We start from the raw sequence: 15,552 nt of genomic DNA, 5'->3' as shown, positions 1-15,552 counted from the left end.
CCGGAGCAGGTAAGGACAAACAAACCAACAAACATCACCACACTGAAGCCAGCACGATCCATCCTGGGACTGGGAGGGTCGATACACTCTCTGCACGATCGGCACATTAATAAAGGGGCCTCCCGCTAATAGCTAGGACGAATGGCCATGATGCAATCTGTCAACCAGTGGATGACTTTAAGATCTTCACAGCATCGCTCTTCAGTGCCTGTGTCCTCCCTGCTAATAGCTGGGAAATATGGACTCCAAGAATAACCGCCATCACCATCAACATGTAAACCACCAGGATTGGATTAAAGCTTCCGAAAGGTAAGAAAACACCTTGGTCCTAGGAGGAGGACAAAAAAGGAACACAGTCTCTGGCTAGAAGCAAAGATTTATGGGAGTGGGGTCCTATGAGGTATGAGAGGCGGGATTAACCCATACGTAGGCTGCCATGGAGTCTGTCAGGAAAACTTTTTTTGTTTTTTTCACTTTCTACTATAAAATGCATCCAAAAAGGAATGAAAAAATCTTAAATTCTTCATCAATTTAGGCCAATATGTATCCTGCTACACATTTTTGGTTTGCGCAAAAGTCATAGCATCTAAAAACTGGGGATATTTTTATTTATTTTTCACTAATAATGGCTGCGATCTGGGACTTATAGGGGGACTGCAATATTGTGGCAGACAAATCGGACACTGACACTTTTCACATTTTTTGGGAACCAGTGACACTAATACAGTGATCAGTGCTTAAAATATGCACTGTCCCTGTACTAATGACACTGGCTGGGAAGGGGTTAACATCAGGGGCCATCAAAGGTTAAATGTGTGCCTAGCGAATGCTTACTCACTGTGGGGGAGGTGTTTTGACTAGGGGAAGGCAAATATACGTGTTCTTGGTTATCAGAATCGCTGGATCACTGCCTGCCCTTCGGACAGAACGACAATCTGCCGTGTTTACATAGTGTCCTGTGTAATCGGTGGATGCTGATGGACATAGAGTCCGAGGCACCTGCGGCTGGGCTCCTGCTGTGCAGAATCACAGCGGGAGTGGGTCGCCGGTGGTGCATGCCCAGACTCGGAAGTGTCAGATCACATACTAGATGAGTGATCTGGCGTAGAGCGGCCACCCTGACTCAGTAAATGTACAGTGGGCGGGCCGCAAGTCGTTAAAGAGGAACTACATAGCTTCTGAGCACCACAAAAAAAAAATCGCTGTTTTAATAAAATTTTATTATTCAAAGCAAAGTCCCCCATCCATCCATGTCTCCATGCTTTATTTTGCTGAGAAATTGCCCTAAAAAATATCCCCCTAGCATTTTCAGCTGCAGCCATCTTGAGTAAGGGCAGATGATTCATGTAGCATTTACTTCCTGGAATCCATCAGCCGTTAGCTCAGACATGCAGGCCAAGAGGGTATGCTTAGATGAGAAGGCCCCTTCTCCCCTCCTGAAGACTCCTGGGATGTGTGACATCATTTACCTAGGCAAGAAACTGGGAAGTATCGGTAGAAATGTAAAAAAATAAAATAAAATAAATGATATACCTCTCTATTTACGAACGATAGCAGCATAAGGCTACTTTCACACTGAGGTGCTGGGCGCGCTGGCGGTAAATCGGCACTATATTTAGCGGCGCTTTACCGTCATTTTAGCAGCGCTTTTCAGCCACTAGCGGGGCAGTTTTAACCCCCGCTAGCGGGCAAAAAAAAGGTTAAAACCGCCCGCAAAGCACCGCTGCAGGTTTGGAGCGCTGCCCCATTGCTTTTAATGGGAAGGGGCGCTTTAGAGCGGTAAATACACTGCTCCTACAGCGCTCCAAAGATGCGTCTTGCAGGACATTTTTCAGCGTCCTGCAAGCGCACCGGTCCAGTGTGAAAGCCCTCGGGCTTTCACACTGGAGAGACAGCAGCGGCTGTTTGAGGGCGCTTTGCAGTCGCTATTTTTAGCACTTTAGCGCCTGCAAAGCGCCTCAGTGTGAAAGGGGCCTAAGAATTAAAAATAGCCAATGTTGATTGAGAGAGTGAAGTTCCACTTTAACCACTTTCCACATGCAGTATACAGAATGATGGCCACAGGGTGGATCTATTATCCTGACTGGGCATCTTATGACTCCCAGCAGGATCAGCCAATCGCACGCACCCGTGAGGGCACAATGATCCGTGGTGTGGTGTGACGCTCTGACACGCAGCATTTTCGATCCTGGTAAAGAGCCTATGCTGTAGGCTCTTTACCATGTGCTCAGCTGTGTCCAATCACAACTGGTCACATCGTAACCAGGAAGTGTAGTTTATCAACTTTTTCCTCTATTCGTTCTGACAAGGCGCAGGTAGAGGTGAGCCGAACAGCGCAATGATTTCAGTACAGACCCGTCAAGGATGCCAACCTTTGCCCACCAGGGATACCAATCAGTGCCCATCAGTAATCCCTGTCAGTGCCACCTATCAGTGCCCATCAGTACCACCTATCAGTGCTCATCAATGCCACCTCATTAGTGTCGCCTTATGCATGCCTATCAGTGCAGCCTCATCAGTGCTGGTCAGCGAAGGAGAACAATTATTTATTTTACAATTTATTTATTTTTTTCCTTTTTTTTATTTATTTGTTTAGCAAAAAGTAAAAAGCCCAGTGGTGATCAAATACCCCCCCCCCCCCGAAAAAAGCTCTATTTGTGGGAAAAAATGATAGAAATTTTGTTTGAGTACAGTGTTGTATGACCGCATGATCAGTGCCAAAAAAAAAATCCAATGACACTGACTGGGAAAGGGTTAACATCAGGGGCGATCAAAGGGTTAAATGTAGCCAGCCAGTGTTTTACTATACTATGGGAGGTGCTTTTACTAGGGGAAGAGATGGATCCTAGTCCCTGCTTTGTAGAGACGCAGGCTCCATGCCTTCCCACCTGTCAGAACGGCGATCTGTATTGTTTACATAGGCTGACCGCCATTCTGTCTCTCTGCTGGATCGTTGGCGGGTCCCGGCGGACATCCAGTCTGCGGTACCCACCACTGGGCTCCCACTGGGTATGATCACAGCGAATCGAGCTGCTAGCTTTGCACATGTGTGCCCCCTACATGATCAGGCATACAGGTGCTGTCCAGTAGCAGATCTGTGATCTTTAGCACACTATTTTATGTTCTCTATCTGTCACTAATGCTCTGTGAAGTCATTTATCCTCAAGTGAGTGCTGTCTGATACATTGTTGTTACATTACATTGTTACTGTCTGCGTTGCCTTGGAATGGAATGTTTGATCCTTCGATCAGATTTCCCTAGCTTACATCATACAGTTTATCTTTGCATTCCTTGACATTAGTAACCGTAATGACCTCTGTCTGTTTTTGGCCTCCAGTGGATTTTTGGTGCTTTATAATAAAATGTGAAACCTGTTTAAATCAATATAAAAAAATTTGATTGTGACCTCCATACATGGGCCCCTTCATGGGAGATGTTTATCAACCCCGCCCATACAGCTGTCATACATCGAATGAGATGGACTTGGTATAGGAAGAGTTACACTGGACTCTTCGGAGTCTGTTCGCTCTTCATTATCAAACTATAGTGAACTTCCAACAAGTTATATGTTTATGTTGAATCTTTGACATAGGGGCCTTTCAAGGTCTCAAAATGTTGTGTTTATGAATTATGTGGGTTTACTATAAGGCTTCATGTACACTGCTGCTGGTAAACGAACGTTTAGGAGCAGGTGAGCATTTTTTTTTCAGCTGCCCCTGAACTCTCCTCTGTTATCTTATCAGTACATATACACGGGGTCGTTTCTAGTCATTTCTAGGCAGTTGAGTTTTGGAACACAAAAAATGGGTTGAGACGGTTGTTCAGAGGCATTTGAAACGCCAAATGCCTGTAAACGCTACTAAACGCAGTAACTCTCATTTGGCAGTGTTTCGTTTGGACATTTAAAAAAAAAAAAAAATGACGCCAGTTTCTAGCTGTCAAGTTAAATCGTTCAGGAGAGGTTAAACAACGTCCCGTGTACATGAAGCCTAAGGGTACTTGCATGTATTAACATTAGATCAATGTATAATTGTGTTTTTTCACTGACTTCCGGTTTCGGTTCCGGACCAGAAGTGATGTCACCCAGCTCCCACTGACGCGTTGCGTCACTTCTAACGTGACTTCTTTAGGGAAATGCTTTCCATAAGCGATGTACAGCACCCTGCGGGCAGAAAATTCATGCATAAAAAATGCAAGGATGGACTGTATAGTAAATGTGGGTTATCATGCATAAAAATTCTTCAAGCTTCTCTTGGGGTGTGTCATACACCCATATGGGCGTATTTGCACATAGATGTGTAAAATACTGTCCAGCAATGCAGGTTAGACATGTGCAATTAGTTTCAGTCCAAATATAAATTGGGACAAATATTTGGATATTCAGAAATTTGGATGTATCCGAATCTCCAAATGAAATGGTAACGAATTTAGCTGAAATTTTGTTGAAATTTGTTTTGTCATTTTCTAATGAATTCCAAATTTTCGCAAAACAATTTAAATTCAGATCAGTCGAAAAATATTCGATCAATTCTAATTCTGTGAGAAGAATAGTTGGCTGTTAATGAGCGGGCCAGGAAACCGGCAGTCGCGTCCTAAACAACTGTCAGTGGGCTTACCCGCTGATGCTCAATGTAAACAGAATTTCCGTCAAATTAAAATTCTGAAAAGAAAACAGCGTGGCATTGCAACCAACCCCCCCCCCCCCCCCCCCCCCCGATCCATACTACAGCCTTGTGTGTTTTTTTTTTTTTTTAAACAGGCTTTTTGTTTTGTTTACATTCTGCTGTCAGCAGGAATCAGTCATGGTGTTGAGAACACCGGCGGCCATCCACCCCTTAACAACCAGTTATTGTGATTCCCCAATATACAAAAGGAATGCTGAAGATACAAAACAAATTCTGAAAACAAATTGGTTCAATATTGCATCAAGTGACCAATTCCTTTTGGGAATTTCGTCATTTGTTTTGTATTCTTGGCTTTGTTTATTCTGAATAACAATAAAAAATTTGAAGAAAAAAAAAATAGTGTGGCCCCCCAATCTCTACCAGGTCCCTCAGATCTGGTGTGGATTTTAGGGGAACCCCACACCAAAATAATTTATAATAATTGATTGGGGTTCCCCCCCATACCAGACCATTATCCAAGCATGCAGCCCAGGAGAGGGGGAGCGAGCAAGCACCTCCCCCGAAACATACCAGGCCTCATGCCCTCAGGGGGAGTGCTTTGAGGTAGGGGGGTATTCCCCCCCCCCAAAACACCTTGTACCCATGTTGATGAGGACAAGGGTCTCTTCCCCACAACCCTATCACGGAGTGGGGGGTGACTTATTGGAATCGGGAAGCCCCCTTTTAACAAGGGGGGCCCCCATATCCAGCCCCCCATGTGAATGAGTATGGGGTACATAGTACTCCTACTCATTCACCAAAAAAAGGTTCTGCTCCGTCTGACAGTTCTTACATAACTAAAGGGCGGGGCCACCTGATGTCACAGGGTGGCCATGCCTCCTTATGAAGTCATGGACCCAGCATGCCCCTGGTCGATGAGGTCAAAAGGGGATGTGGTCAAAAGAACTAGTCAGACGGCAGAGCTGTCATCGGTGTGAGCCTTCGTCGTATGCAGGGCTTTCTTTTTTCTTAGGATCGACAGTAGCAGCAGGCATCATGATTGACCTTGGATCTACTTCGGGGGACATTTATTTTTGTTTTTTTGTTTTTTCTTTTTTATAAAGGATTTGCCAAAAACTAGTGTTGACTGCTGTGAACTTTGGTGAATGAGTAGGGGCTTCCAGATTCCGATAAGGCACCCCCACAACCATCGTAGCTATGTTCATTCTGTGCTGTGCTTTGGTATGTTTGCACTGGACTCTAGATGACCTTGTCCTGGCACTGCCATGCAGTTTGGAGCGGCGTGCTTTTTTGAAAAAGAGTTTACTTTATGGATTTCTTTGAAATGAATTGGCTGCCCTACACGTGGCACACAGGAAACGCACACGCTCGGTCACCCCTGTAGGTGTGAACCCAGCGTAAGTCGCATGTGCTGCAAAATCCTTTTGCATGTGAGATCAGTGGGATTTTCCCTGTTGAGTTTCTCCTTTTGTTCTCTATAAGCCTCCATTCATCTGGAATGTAAGGAATATTTTCTGGAAAGCATGGCAGATGGTGCCCCGGCGTGCGTCCTGTAGGATATTTTCATGTCGCTGGGTGAATTGTGTGTCCTGTGTATGTGGGTTTGTGCACAGCTCATGTGTGAAGTGCACTGTGTGTCCTTTTCTGCTCGGCTCTGTGAATGGACAGCTTTTTTTTTGCTCCAGTCAGCAGTGAGGGCAGAGCTGTCAATAGAGGTTAACACGGCAGTGTCAGAGGTGGGGCGGGGGGTTTCAATGGCCTCCCATAGAAAAGTCCAGTCTCTTCCTGCTGACTCAGGCACAAGCGAAGGGCCTGCTATACCCTGCAGGCCGCACAGTTCAGTCTCTGCAACAGCTTCGAGCATGGTGGCCTTCCCGACGGACCTGGGGACGACATATCACGCTGCCAAGGCGCCGCAGAAACAACTTTTCCGATGCAGAGTGGAGTGCCGCTTAATGAGGAGCCCAGGTAGTGGCGGCTGAGGGGGGGGGGGGGGTGCTTGAGTGTCGACTTGTGCTTTGTCCAGCCAAAACTTTATTAATGTTTTTTTGGATACAACCCTTGTTGGATTTTACTGCAGTCCAGGCCCCATTCATATAAGCGCAAGCATCTTACATTTTAGATGTGTTTTTTTTTTTTTTTTGGTTTGTTTTCTTGGGGGTGCTTCAACTAAAGCCCATTGAGCCCCAAAGAAACACATTGTACTTTTTTGAGCGTTACGCAACAGGTGACTCAATGCTTAAGAGTTATGGCTCTTTCACACTTGTGCAACCTGGCCACGATTTTCCTGCGACTTTGACGTGACTTGAAGCAATGCTTGTGTAATCTTGAGGTCCATGTACCTTGAGTCGCATTAAAGTTGGACCAAAATAGTGCAGGGACTACTTTTGAAGTCGCTGCAACTTGAAGTCTCACACATATTAACGGTACTCATTGAAAATCATGGAGTATGACTTGTCATGCGACTTTGCATTCCCAAGTCGCAGGACAAGTCCCACAAGTGTGAAAGGGACCCAAACTGTCTTTTTAAGAATGAGATTCTTCATCTTGATGGTTGTCATGCTCACAACACTCAGGTGTTAATGGGGGCAAATGGCTGGTTCACACTATGTGCGGTAACCTGTTTTGGCACTGGATAAACGCAGGTCACCACTAGGGCACATAGAAAACAATTGTATTCTTTGTGGCCTATTCACACTACAACACTGGAGTGATCTGCATTGCAGTGTGCAAAAATCGGGGGGGGAATAAAAATGAATTATATATTTATTTTTTTTATCAAAAAAAATATTTTTATTTTTTTTATTATTATTTCAATTGGATTTTTTTGTTTGTTTGTTTGTTTTTTATCAAATTTATTTTATTAAAATGCTTTTGGAGTAAAAATCTTTCTAAAGATCTATTTAACCACTTCAGCCTTGGAAAGGATTTATCCCCTTAATGACCAGGCCATTTTTTGCGATACGGCACTGCGTCACCATCAGAATCTCCAAATCCTAACATAACTAATGAATCTGAAATGAATTTTGTTTCATTTGTTACTTTCAGATGCACGCAGCTCCAGTCGATATTGTCCAATCTTCTCATTCCATTTCTTTTTGCGGGTTTGGACTAGCATGGACATAGCCAATCTTCCCAAATAACAAAAGAATAACAAAACTTCTGAAAATACAAATCGATTAGGAACAATGAATATACGAAACAAATCCGAATATACAAAATTAATTTAAAAAACGCATCATTCGAACATAAACAATATGACGGAATAAAATGATTTACATTACTTAACGAATGAAACCAAAACAAAATAATTTTTTTTTGTTGTGCACACCTCTAGCGCTGACATGCGCCACCATCCAGCGCTTTGTTGGAAAATGCAAAACTGCTGCATTTTTGCCAGCGTGGATTTGATTTAAATCACAATTTTTAAAGAGCGACTGTCATCTCTGTCCCACATCGGCTCCTCCTCTGACCTGTTGTTGACTCCCCGACAGTCCCATTCACTTTAATGGGACGGCTGGTGATGTGGCAGTGACGCAACAAGGCGAGGGACGTGGCGGCAACAGGTGAGTGGCCGCTAACAGGCGCTGCCATGATGGATCTAACAGGTGCGCATTAAATGTAAGGACTTATTCTTGCTGGTAGTTAGAATCTTTAATATTTGCAAACAAAATGAAAGTTTCCTATTTAGAATAATAAGTTGTCAGGTTAGTAAAACAGCGATATCAGGACCAATTCAATCATACAATTAGTAGTGTACATAAATTTGCAAAACAATGGGATAAAGGAATATTCCTGAACTTTGTTTTATCTCATGGTTACTGTGAAATTGTGTGAATGCTTCAATGCAGTGCATGTTATCTCAACTTGCAGAGTTTGGATTCATTGAATGAGTTTACCAAAAATTTAAATATTGCAGAATATACAGCCTCATGCTACATAACTAAGCTCCATTTCATGCTGAATAAACTAAATTATTAATGTATCTTAACCACTTGCCCACCAGCTGCCGCAATTATACTTTGGCAGGTTGGCTCAGCTGTGCAAATCGCCATAGGTGCACATCGGGCTTGTACATGGCAACCCACAGTCGGGGATCTGCCAAAGTAAACAAGGCAGATCTCCATTCTGTCAGGGGATGACACACAGATCCTGTCTTTCTGCTGGGACACTATGTTGCTCTGTGTTTGGTTGCCCTGTCCCAACGTTTTTAAAACCCGTTACTGTCTTCCATTTAAACATTTTTATTTTTTCTTAAAATGGTACATTTTCTCAGTTTAAACATTTGACATGTTTTCTATTGTGAATACAATGTGGGTTTATGAGATTTGCTAATTATTGCCTTCTGTTTTTACGTAGATTTTACAGTGTCCCAACTTTTTTGGAATTGGGGTTGTAGGATTCATATACTTTTTTTATGGCATTTTTTTTCACAATATCTTCCTTTACAATCCATCCTATAGAACAGCAGTCTCCAAGCTGTGGCCTGGGGGCCAGATGAGACCTTTTGCTTGCCTTTACCCAGCTCTTGGGACCCTATTCCATCCACTGACACCAATGGTGGGGCATAATCCCTTCCATTGATACCAGCAATGGGGCAGAATTCCTTCAATTGACACCAATGATAGGGTATTTTCTACTCCCACTGGCCCCCCCTAACGTTTGAAGGACAGTAAAGTGTCCCTTTGTTTAGGAAGTTTGGAGACCCCTGCTTTAGAACAGTAGTCTCCAAGCTGCAGCCTTTTGCTTGCTTTTGTCCGGCCCTTGGGGCACTATCTTCACTGACACCAATGAAGGACACAATTCCTCCCAATTACACCAACGATGGGGCACAATTGCTACCACTGACCTCAACAATGGGGCACAGTACCTGCCAATGACATCTAAAATGGGGCCCAATGATGGGGCACAATTGCTACCAATGACACCAAATGATGGGGGATTGTTTAGTCCCACTGATGCTGGGACATTTTGTATGCCCGATGGCCACAGTCCAGCCCCCCTAAAGTCTGCAGGACAGTAAACTGGCCCTTTGTTTATAAAGTTTAAACACCCCTTCTTTAGAATATAGAATCTGTTAGATTATTATAGCCTAAAAAGTTATTTTTATTTCTCATGAATGTACAGACTGTTTACTATTTAATTTGTGTTGTAGTCCGGATAAAGTGACGTTTTTTTAACCCTCAAAACCTGTTGGCTTTCTGAACTCACGAATTATCAATAATAAGATTGTTTTGTACTCTGACCATTGGCATGGTGTCCTTACTGCTTCTCACATATTTAAAAAAAAATTTGCAAGTTAGTAAATTTATTTTTTAGTAGCCAAATGTCACACTGTGTTGCTGTTGGACAGTTCTCACTTCCTATCCAGGGATGCTGTTGTCACCTAGACAGTAGGGATGGTCGAAACGGTTCAGGCCAAACATCGACCGTTCAGGTATTTGCCGAACACCCAAATGTTCTCTGCGCTCGGCGGGATGTTTGCCCACCGAGCACACAGTCAATAGGTTGTAAAGGAGCTGGGCCGGGAAACCAGTCGCCACGTCAATAACAACGGATGAGTCATCAGCTGTCAGTGGGCTTCCCAGCTAACGGCTGAATGAAAAAATAAATTGCAGAATTTACCAGCAATAGAAAGTTTAAAAAACAAAAATGGTGTGGGGTCCTCCCTAACATCCATAACAGACCCTTATCTGAGCATGCAGTCTGGCAGGCCAGGAACGGGGGCGGGACAGTGAGCCCCCCCCCCCCGAACCCTACTCCTGAACCCTACCAGGCCACATGCCCTCAACATGGGAGCACAGGGGGGGACTGCCCTCCCCAAAGCACCTTGTCTCAATGCTAATGGGGACAAGGGCCTCTTCACGACAACCCTGGCAAGTGGTTGTAGGGATCTGCAGGCAGGGGCCTTATCAGAATCTGGCCCCCAGACCCCGGCTCCGCCCCCATGTGAATAAGTAGGGGTACATTGTACCCCTACTCATTCACAAAAAAGTTGCAAAAATAAAGACGGGGCAGTTTGCTTTAAAAAAAATAAACCATGCCCCCCGATGTAGATCCATCATCAATTACAACGCTGCTGCACCGCCGGACCTAAAAAAAATAAATGCTGCACCTGCGATGAAGGCTAACCGCCAAATGCTTGCTCCGCCGGGTGACAGTTCTTAAATAGGTAAGGGGCTGGGCCACCTGGCGACGTCACCTGGTCTGTATTTGCACAGTACATCCCCAAGAGTCTATCTGCACCATCTCCAGGGGTTAAGCCAACAAAAATAATCACAATTTGGCACAGAAAAGTATCCACTTTTTTAGCAAATAAAATAAAATCTTTTATGATAGTATGGAACACACACACTGTATATCACAACATTGAACATATAAAAAAAATCATATAAAAAAAACTGTTTGCTTGCTTTGAGGAAACCTTTGATTCAGAAGAAACTTGGTTTGCAGTTTAGAACCGGTGCGACATATTGTGAAATCCGGTTCTTCCAGATAAACAAGGAAACTTTACAAGTCAAGAGGGAAAACACAAAACCATCTCAAATGCTCAACACTTCTGTATTGCCATTAAAGGGCACAGAGACCAAACACATAGGGGAGAAGGACATTCTTAGCAGAAAAATGCTGCTATAACTAGGGCCGAAATAACTAATCGATTAATCGACAACTTATTATGAAAATAGCTGTCAATTATTTTCATAATTGATTAATCGGTCAGCCGATAAGTTGGACTGCATACAGAATGCATTATTTATTTACATCCGGAAATACAGTGCAGAACACATACAGCTCAGTACACCATCCATACATGTCAGTAAGTGCCTGAGGACTTGAATGTGTGAGGAGCAATGCCTCATGGGCCATGTAGTCCTGGGCAGGAAACGAGTGGTTCTAAAGGCAGAAGTTTTTCTTATCTTGCTATAGGGGCTCTCTATACTATACTTTGCAGCTTGCTATTGAGGTACTATGAAGGCAGGAGCCAGAAGTGTTGGTGGGGGACCCCAGAAGAGGAGAATCATTACACAGAGCAGGTAAGTATAACACATTTGTTTAAAAAAAAAAAATCAAACTACTTACAGACCGGAAGATTTGCCTGGTTAATGACAGACAATTGTGCGGTCATGCAACATTGTGCCCAAACAAAATTGATGGCCTTTTTTTTCTCACAAATAGAGCTTTCTTTTGGTGGTATTTGATCATCTCTGTAGTTTTTATTTTTTGCACTATAAACAAACAAAGAGCAACAATTTGGGGAAAAAAATATTTTTTTTACTTTTTGCTGTAATAAATATCCCCAAACACGTTTCCAAAATCAATTTTTTTTCATTGCTTTTTGCCAATATATATTCTTCTACATATTTTTGGTAGAAAAAAATCGCAATAAGCATATATTGGTTTGCGCAAAATGATAGCCCCAGAAGGATTTACCCCCTTAATGACTGGGCCATTTTTTGCGATACGGCACTGCGTCTCTTTAACTGACAATTGTGCAAGACGTTGTACACAAACAAAATTGATGTTCTTTTTTTTCCCCACAAATAGATCTTTCTTTTCATGGTATTTGATCATGTGGTTTTTATTTTTTGCGCTATAAACAAAAAAAACGACAATTTTTTGAAAAAAAAAACAATATTTTTTACTATAATAAATATATCAAAAAAATATAAAAAATCTTTATCAGTTTAGGCCAATATATATTCTTCTACATATTTTTGGTAAAAAAAATCGCAACAAGCGTATAATGATTGGTTTGCACAAAAGTTAGAGCGTCTACAAAATAGGGGATATATTTATGGCATTTTTGTTCAATTTTTTTTTTTTTGTTTTACTAGTAATGGCAGTGATCAGCGATGCTTATATTTATACTAATAGGGATGGGGGTGAGTGCATTTAATTTATCAATCAGGAGGCAATAAAGGTTGGCTTGTTAACAGGGCAAAATTCTTACTTCACAAACAAGGGAGATAAAAAAGCATTTTAATGGGGAGAGGTCTACAGACGGTTAAGCAAAAATAACATACCAGCATTATTAAATGTACATAAGCAAAAGCAGATAGCAGTGTGTTTTGGGGTGGAGATGTTTCAGTAACACTTACCTGTGGAATGATAGAAGACATTTTCAGATGAGACATTCAGATGATGAGTGCAGAGTCAGAAGTGCTCTCACTTATAGAAATAGCCCCACTTTGAGAAAGAGCCCCAGTTGCATATTGGAAGGTGTATGAACAGTGTCTGCTCTAGCGGTGGTGTTCACTGCAGATCCATAACAAACATAATCCGGCAACTCAATAGCCTTTTCCTTTAGAAAACTTTTTTTTGCTGTTGCACAACAGCAGTGGCAAAATCCAAAAGATGCTAATACGTTTCCGCCAAAGCCTTCCTCCTAGCATACTAGGAAGGCTTCAGTGATGTACATTGTATAGATGAAGCGTGTATCTAAATATGCAGAATGTTTAAGTCCATCTAAAGCTAACTTTTTTTTTTCATTTTGGAAATCGTAGTGTGGAATGGTTTTTATTGTTTTCGGTGTTCTGACTGGCTTTTTTCACCCTCCCTGTTTGTCCTGGTAAGATTGTCACCAGACAGAGAGTGATCCATGCAGAAATCCACAATTTTCAGTTATTGCTAGGACAGGAATAGAGGCAGAAGAGGCACCCTGCCTTTGGCACCGTGCTGCAGGGGCATAGCTGGGGAGGAAATGCTCCTGCATCATCTGTTCGTTTTCCCCCTGCTGTACAGAATTAAGCTGTCAAACTGATGGCTGGATCCTACAGGTTATGCTGAGAAACTGCGTCTTTCCCTGTGTAACCAGCAGCACTCCGCCATGCATGTCAGTGCTACATCATATGTTCTCCTGATAAACAGAGTATACTTCCCGGCTGTCACAGAGCTCAGATGATTACATAGGGAGAGCTGTGTTCTCCTTGTGTAATCTGCAAGACTGTGCTGTCAGTTTTACAGCTCTGCTCTTTTTCTGCATCCATTTATGAATAAAAATTATTAATAACAAAAATGTATTAAAAGGGTTGTAAAAGTTCGTTTTTTATTTTCGAAATAGGTTCCTTTAAGCTAGTGCATTGTTGGTTCACTTACCTTTTTCTTCAATTTCCCTTCTAAATTTTTGTTTTTCTTTGTTTTCTTTGTCTGAATTTCTCACTTCCTGTTCCTCCTCAGTAAGCTGTTCTGGCTGACTAAACACCGCAACAACAATGCACTAGCTTAAAGGAACCTATTTAGAATATAAAAAACCAAGCTTTACAACCCCTTTAATGTGTAAAGTTAGTGTCACTAAACCCACATCATAAATAAATAAAAAAAACTATAAATATATAAATAGTGTATTACATGCTGTTCATACTCACTCAGTCACTATGGGATTAGTTTTCTGTATTCTGCAAAAAAACTGGTTGATCCTGCTGCTCTCTATCTCCCCCTTTTATTCGTGCCCCCAATGCAGTTGGGGATTTTGCAGAGCAGTGTTGGCAGCTTTGCACACACTCAGTTTTTCAGTGCGTTTCTATGCTGAGCATTTCCCCACATCTGATCAGCCCATGCGACTATAAAGTCACACATGTGGGTGTATATACCATGGTAAATGACAGCCCATTCCCTCCCTCCTCCTCCTCCATGCCCACATGTAGATTAATGAAGGCTTCACCTTCCTCTAATCCTAAAACAAAGGCTTGAGGGGCATGACACAGCCTGTGACTGGCAGAAATCTGCCTACACAATGTTAGTGCCAAAAAATAATATAAAGATTTGATTTCAAATTTTTATATTGGTATGAAAATTTAACTACTTGCAGCCCGTGCTATAGCCGAAAGATGGCTATAGCGCAGGCCTAATTACTGGGAGGGCGTCCATTAGGCTTGTGCAATTTGTTTTGTTAAACAAAAAAGCGAAATTCGGATGAATTTTGCATCTTCCGAACGTTCGGATGCATCCGAATATACAAATAAAAAAAATTCAAATTTCAGCTAATACGAACAAAATTATAGCGGATGTAACCAATGAATTTGACATGATTCGGTAATTCGTTAAAGATCTAATGAAACAAAAGGTCAACTCAAAGTAAATCTTACAGTCCAATCAGCTTATTAATTGTGTGCTGGAGGTTGGATTACTGGCAAAGTGCATTCCTGAGAACTGATAGGGGAGAAGGGTGTAGTATTGTATTTGAGCCAAGGAGAAGAGATATTGTCTGTGTGTGTGTGTGTGTGTGTGTGTGTGTTAAGATTCAATAAACAAACCACTTTCCAAACTACGAATCGTTATCACAAATATATATACATACATAAATATCAAATTTCAACAAATACAAACTAAATTATAGTGCGTATAACAAATGAATTTGACATGATTCGAGATTCACTATAACGAATATCGACTACAAAAATAACAAATTATCCGAAAATGTATGTAAGTGCCCAGTAAGCAAGTGGTTAAAACAGTTTGATATCATTTATTTATTGTTACTCTGTAGTCCAATGGCTGTTTTTGTTTTTTGAACATGTGACCAGTGGAAGAGGACGAGAAGCTCCTCCTGCTTATTTTTCCCTGCAGACAGGCTGGGAAAGAGCTGGGTCATGTGACAGCTGTAAATGGATTAGGAAAAAGGTACTTAGATTTTTTTTATAATAACTAATTATCATGCACATGCAGCAATAGAAGGGACAATGTAACTTAAACAGTGTGTGTTTAGTATCACTTTAACCCCTTATTAATCACTTTTTTTAGTCCTTGAGTCTTTTTTATTCCTTTTTCTCCCCCTAAGTTGTGTGTTTTTTTTTTTTTTTGTTTTTTTTTTAATTGTTGATTTGTATGTCAATTTTACAAATCTCATTTGTGTATGCAATGCCAAATTAAAATAAATACTTTGTACTAGAAACGTCAATCTCTAGTGCCTTTTTAAAAAAATGGACAA

General features: G+C 41.9%; 1 protein-coding gene across 2 annotated transcripts in view; it reads left to right on the top strand.

The window, feature by feature from the left end:
* The window catches only part of CASP7 (caspase 7), a 99,438-nt gene that overhangs the window by 42,216 nt on the left and 41,670 nt on the right, over window positions 1-15,552 (top strand). The window contains exon 1 of one of the 2 annotated variants that reach the window (XM_077454993.1): window positions 6,463-6,593. The exons of the other annotated variant lie outside the window; for it this stretch is intronic. Within the exon in view, the coding sequence (XP_077311119.1) occupies window positions 6,559-6,593 (35 nt within the window). The 5' untranslated portion in view covers window positions 6,463-6,558. Of the gene's footprint in view, window positions 1-6,462; window positions 6,594-15,552 lie in introns of those variants that run through there. 2 annotated transcript variants of the gene reach the window in all.

This window comes from Lithobates pipiens, unplaced genomic scaffold (genome assembly GCF_037356315.1).
Source record: "Lithobates pipiens isolate NorthernLeopardFrog02 unplaced genomic scaffold, aLitPip1_a1.2 Scaffold_25, whole genome shotgun sequence".
Taxonomy (NCBI): Eukaryota; Metazoa; Chordata; class Amphibia; order Anura; family Ranidae; genus Lithobates; species Lithobates pipiens.
This window is presented reverse-complemented; position numbering and strand designations above follow the sequence as displayed.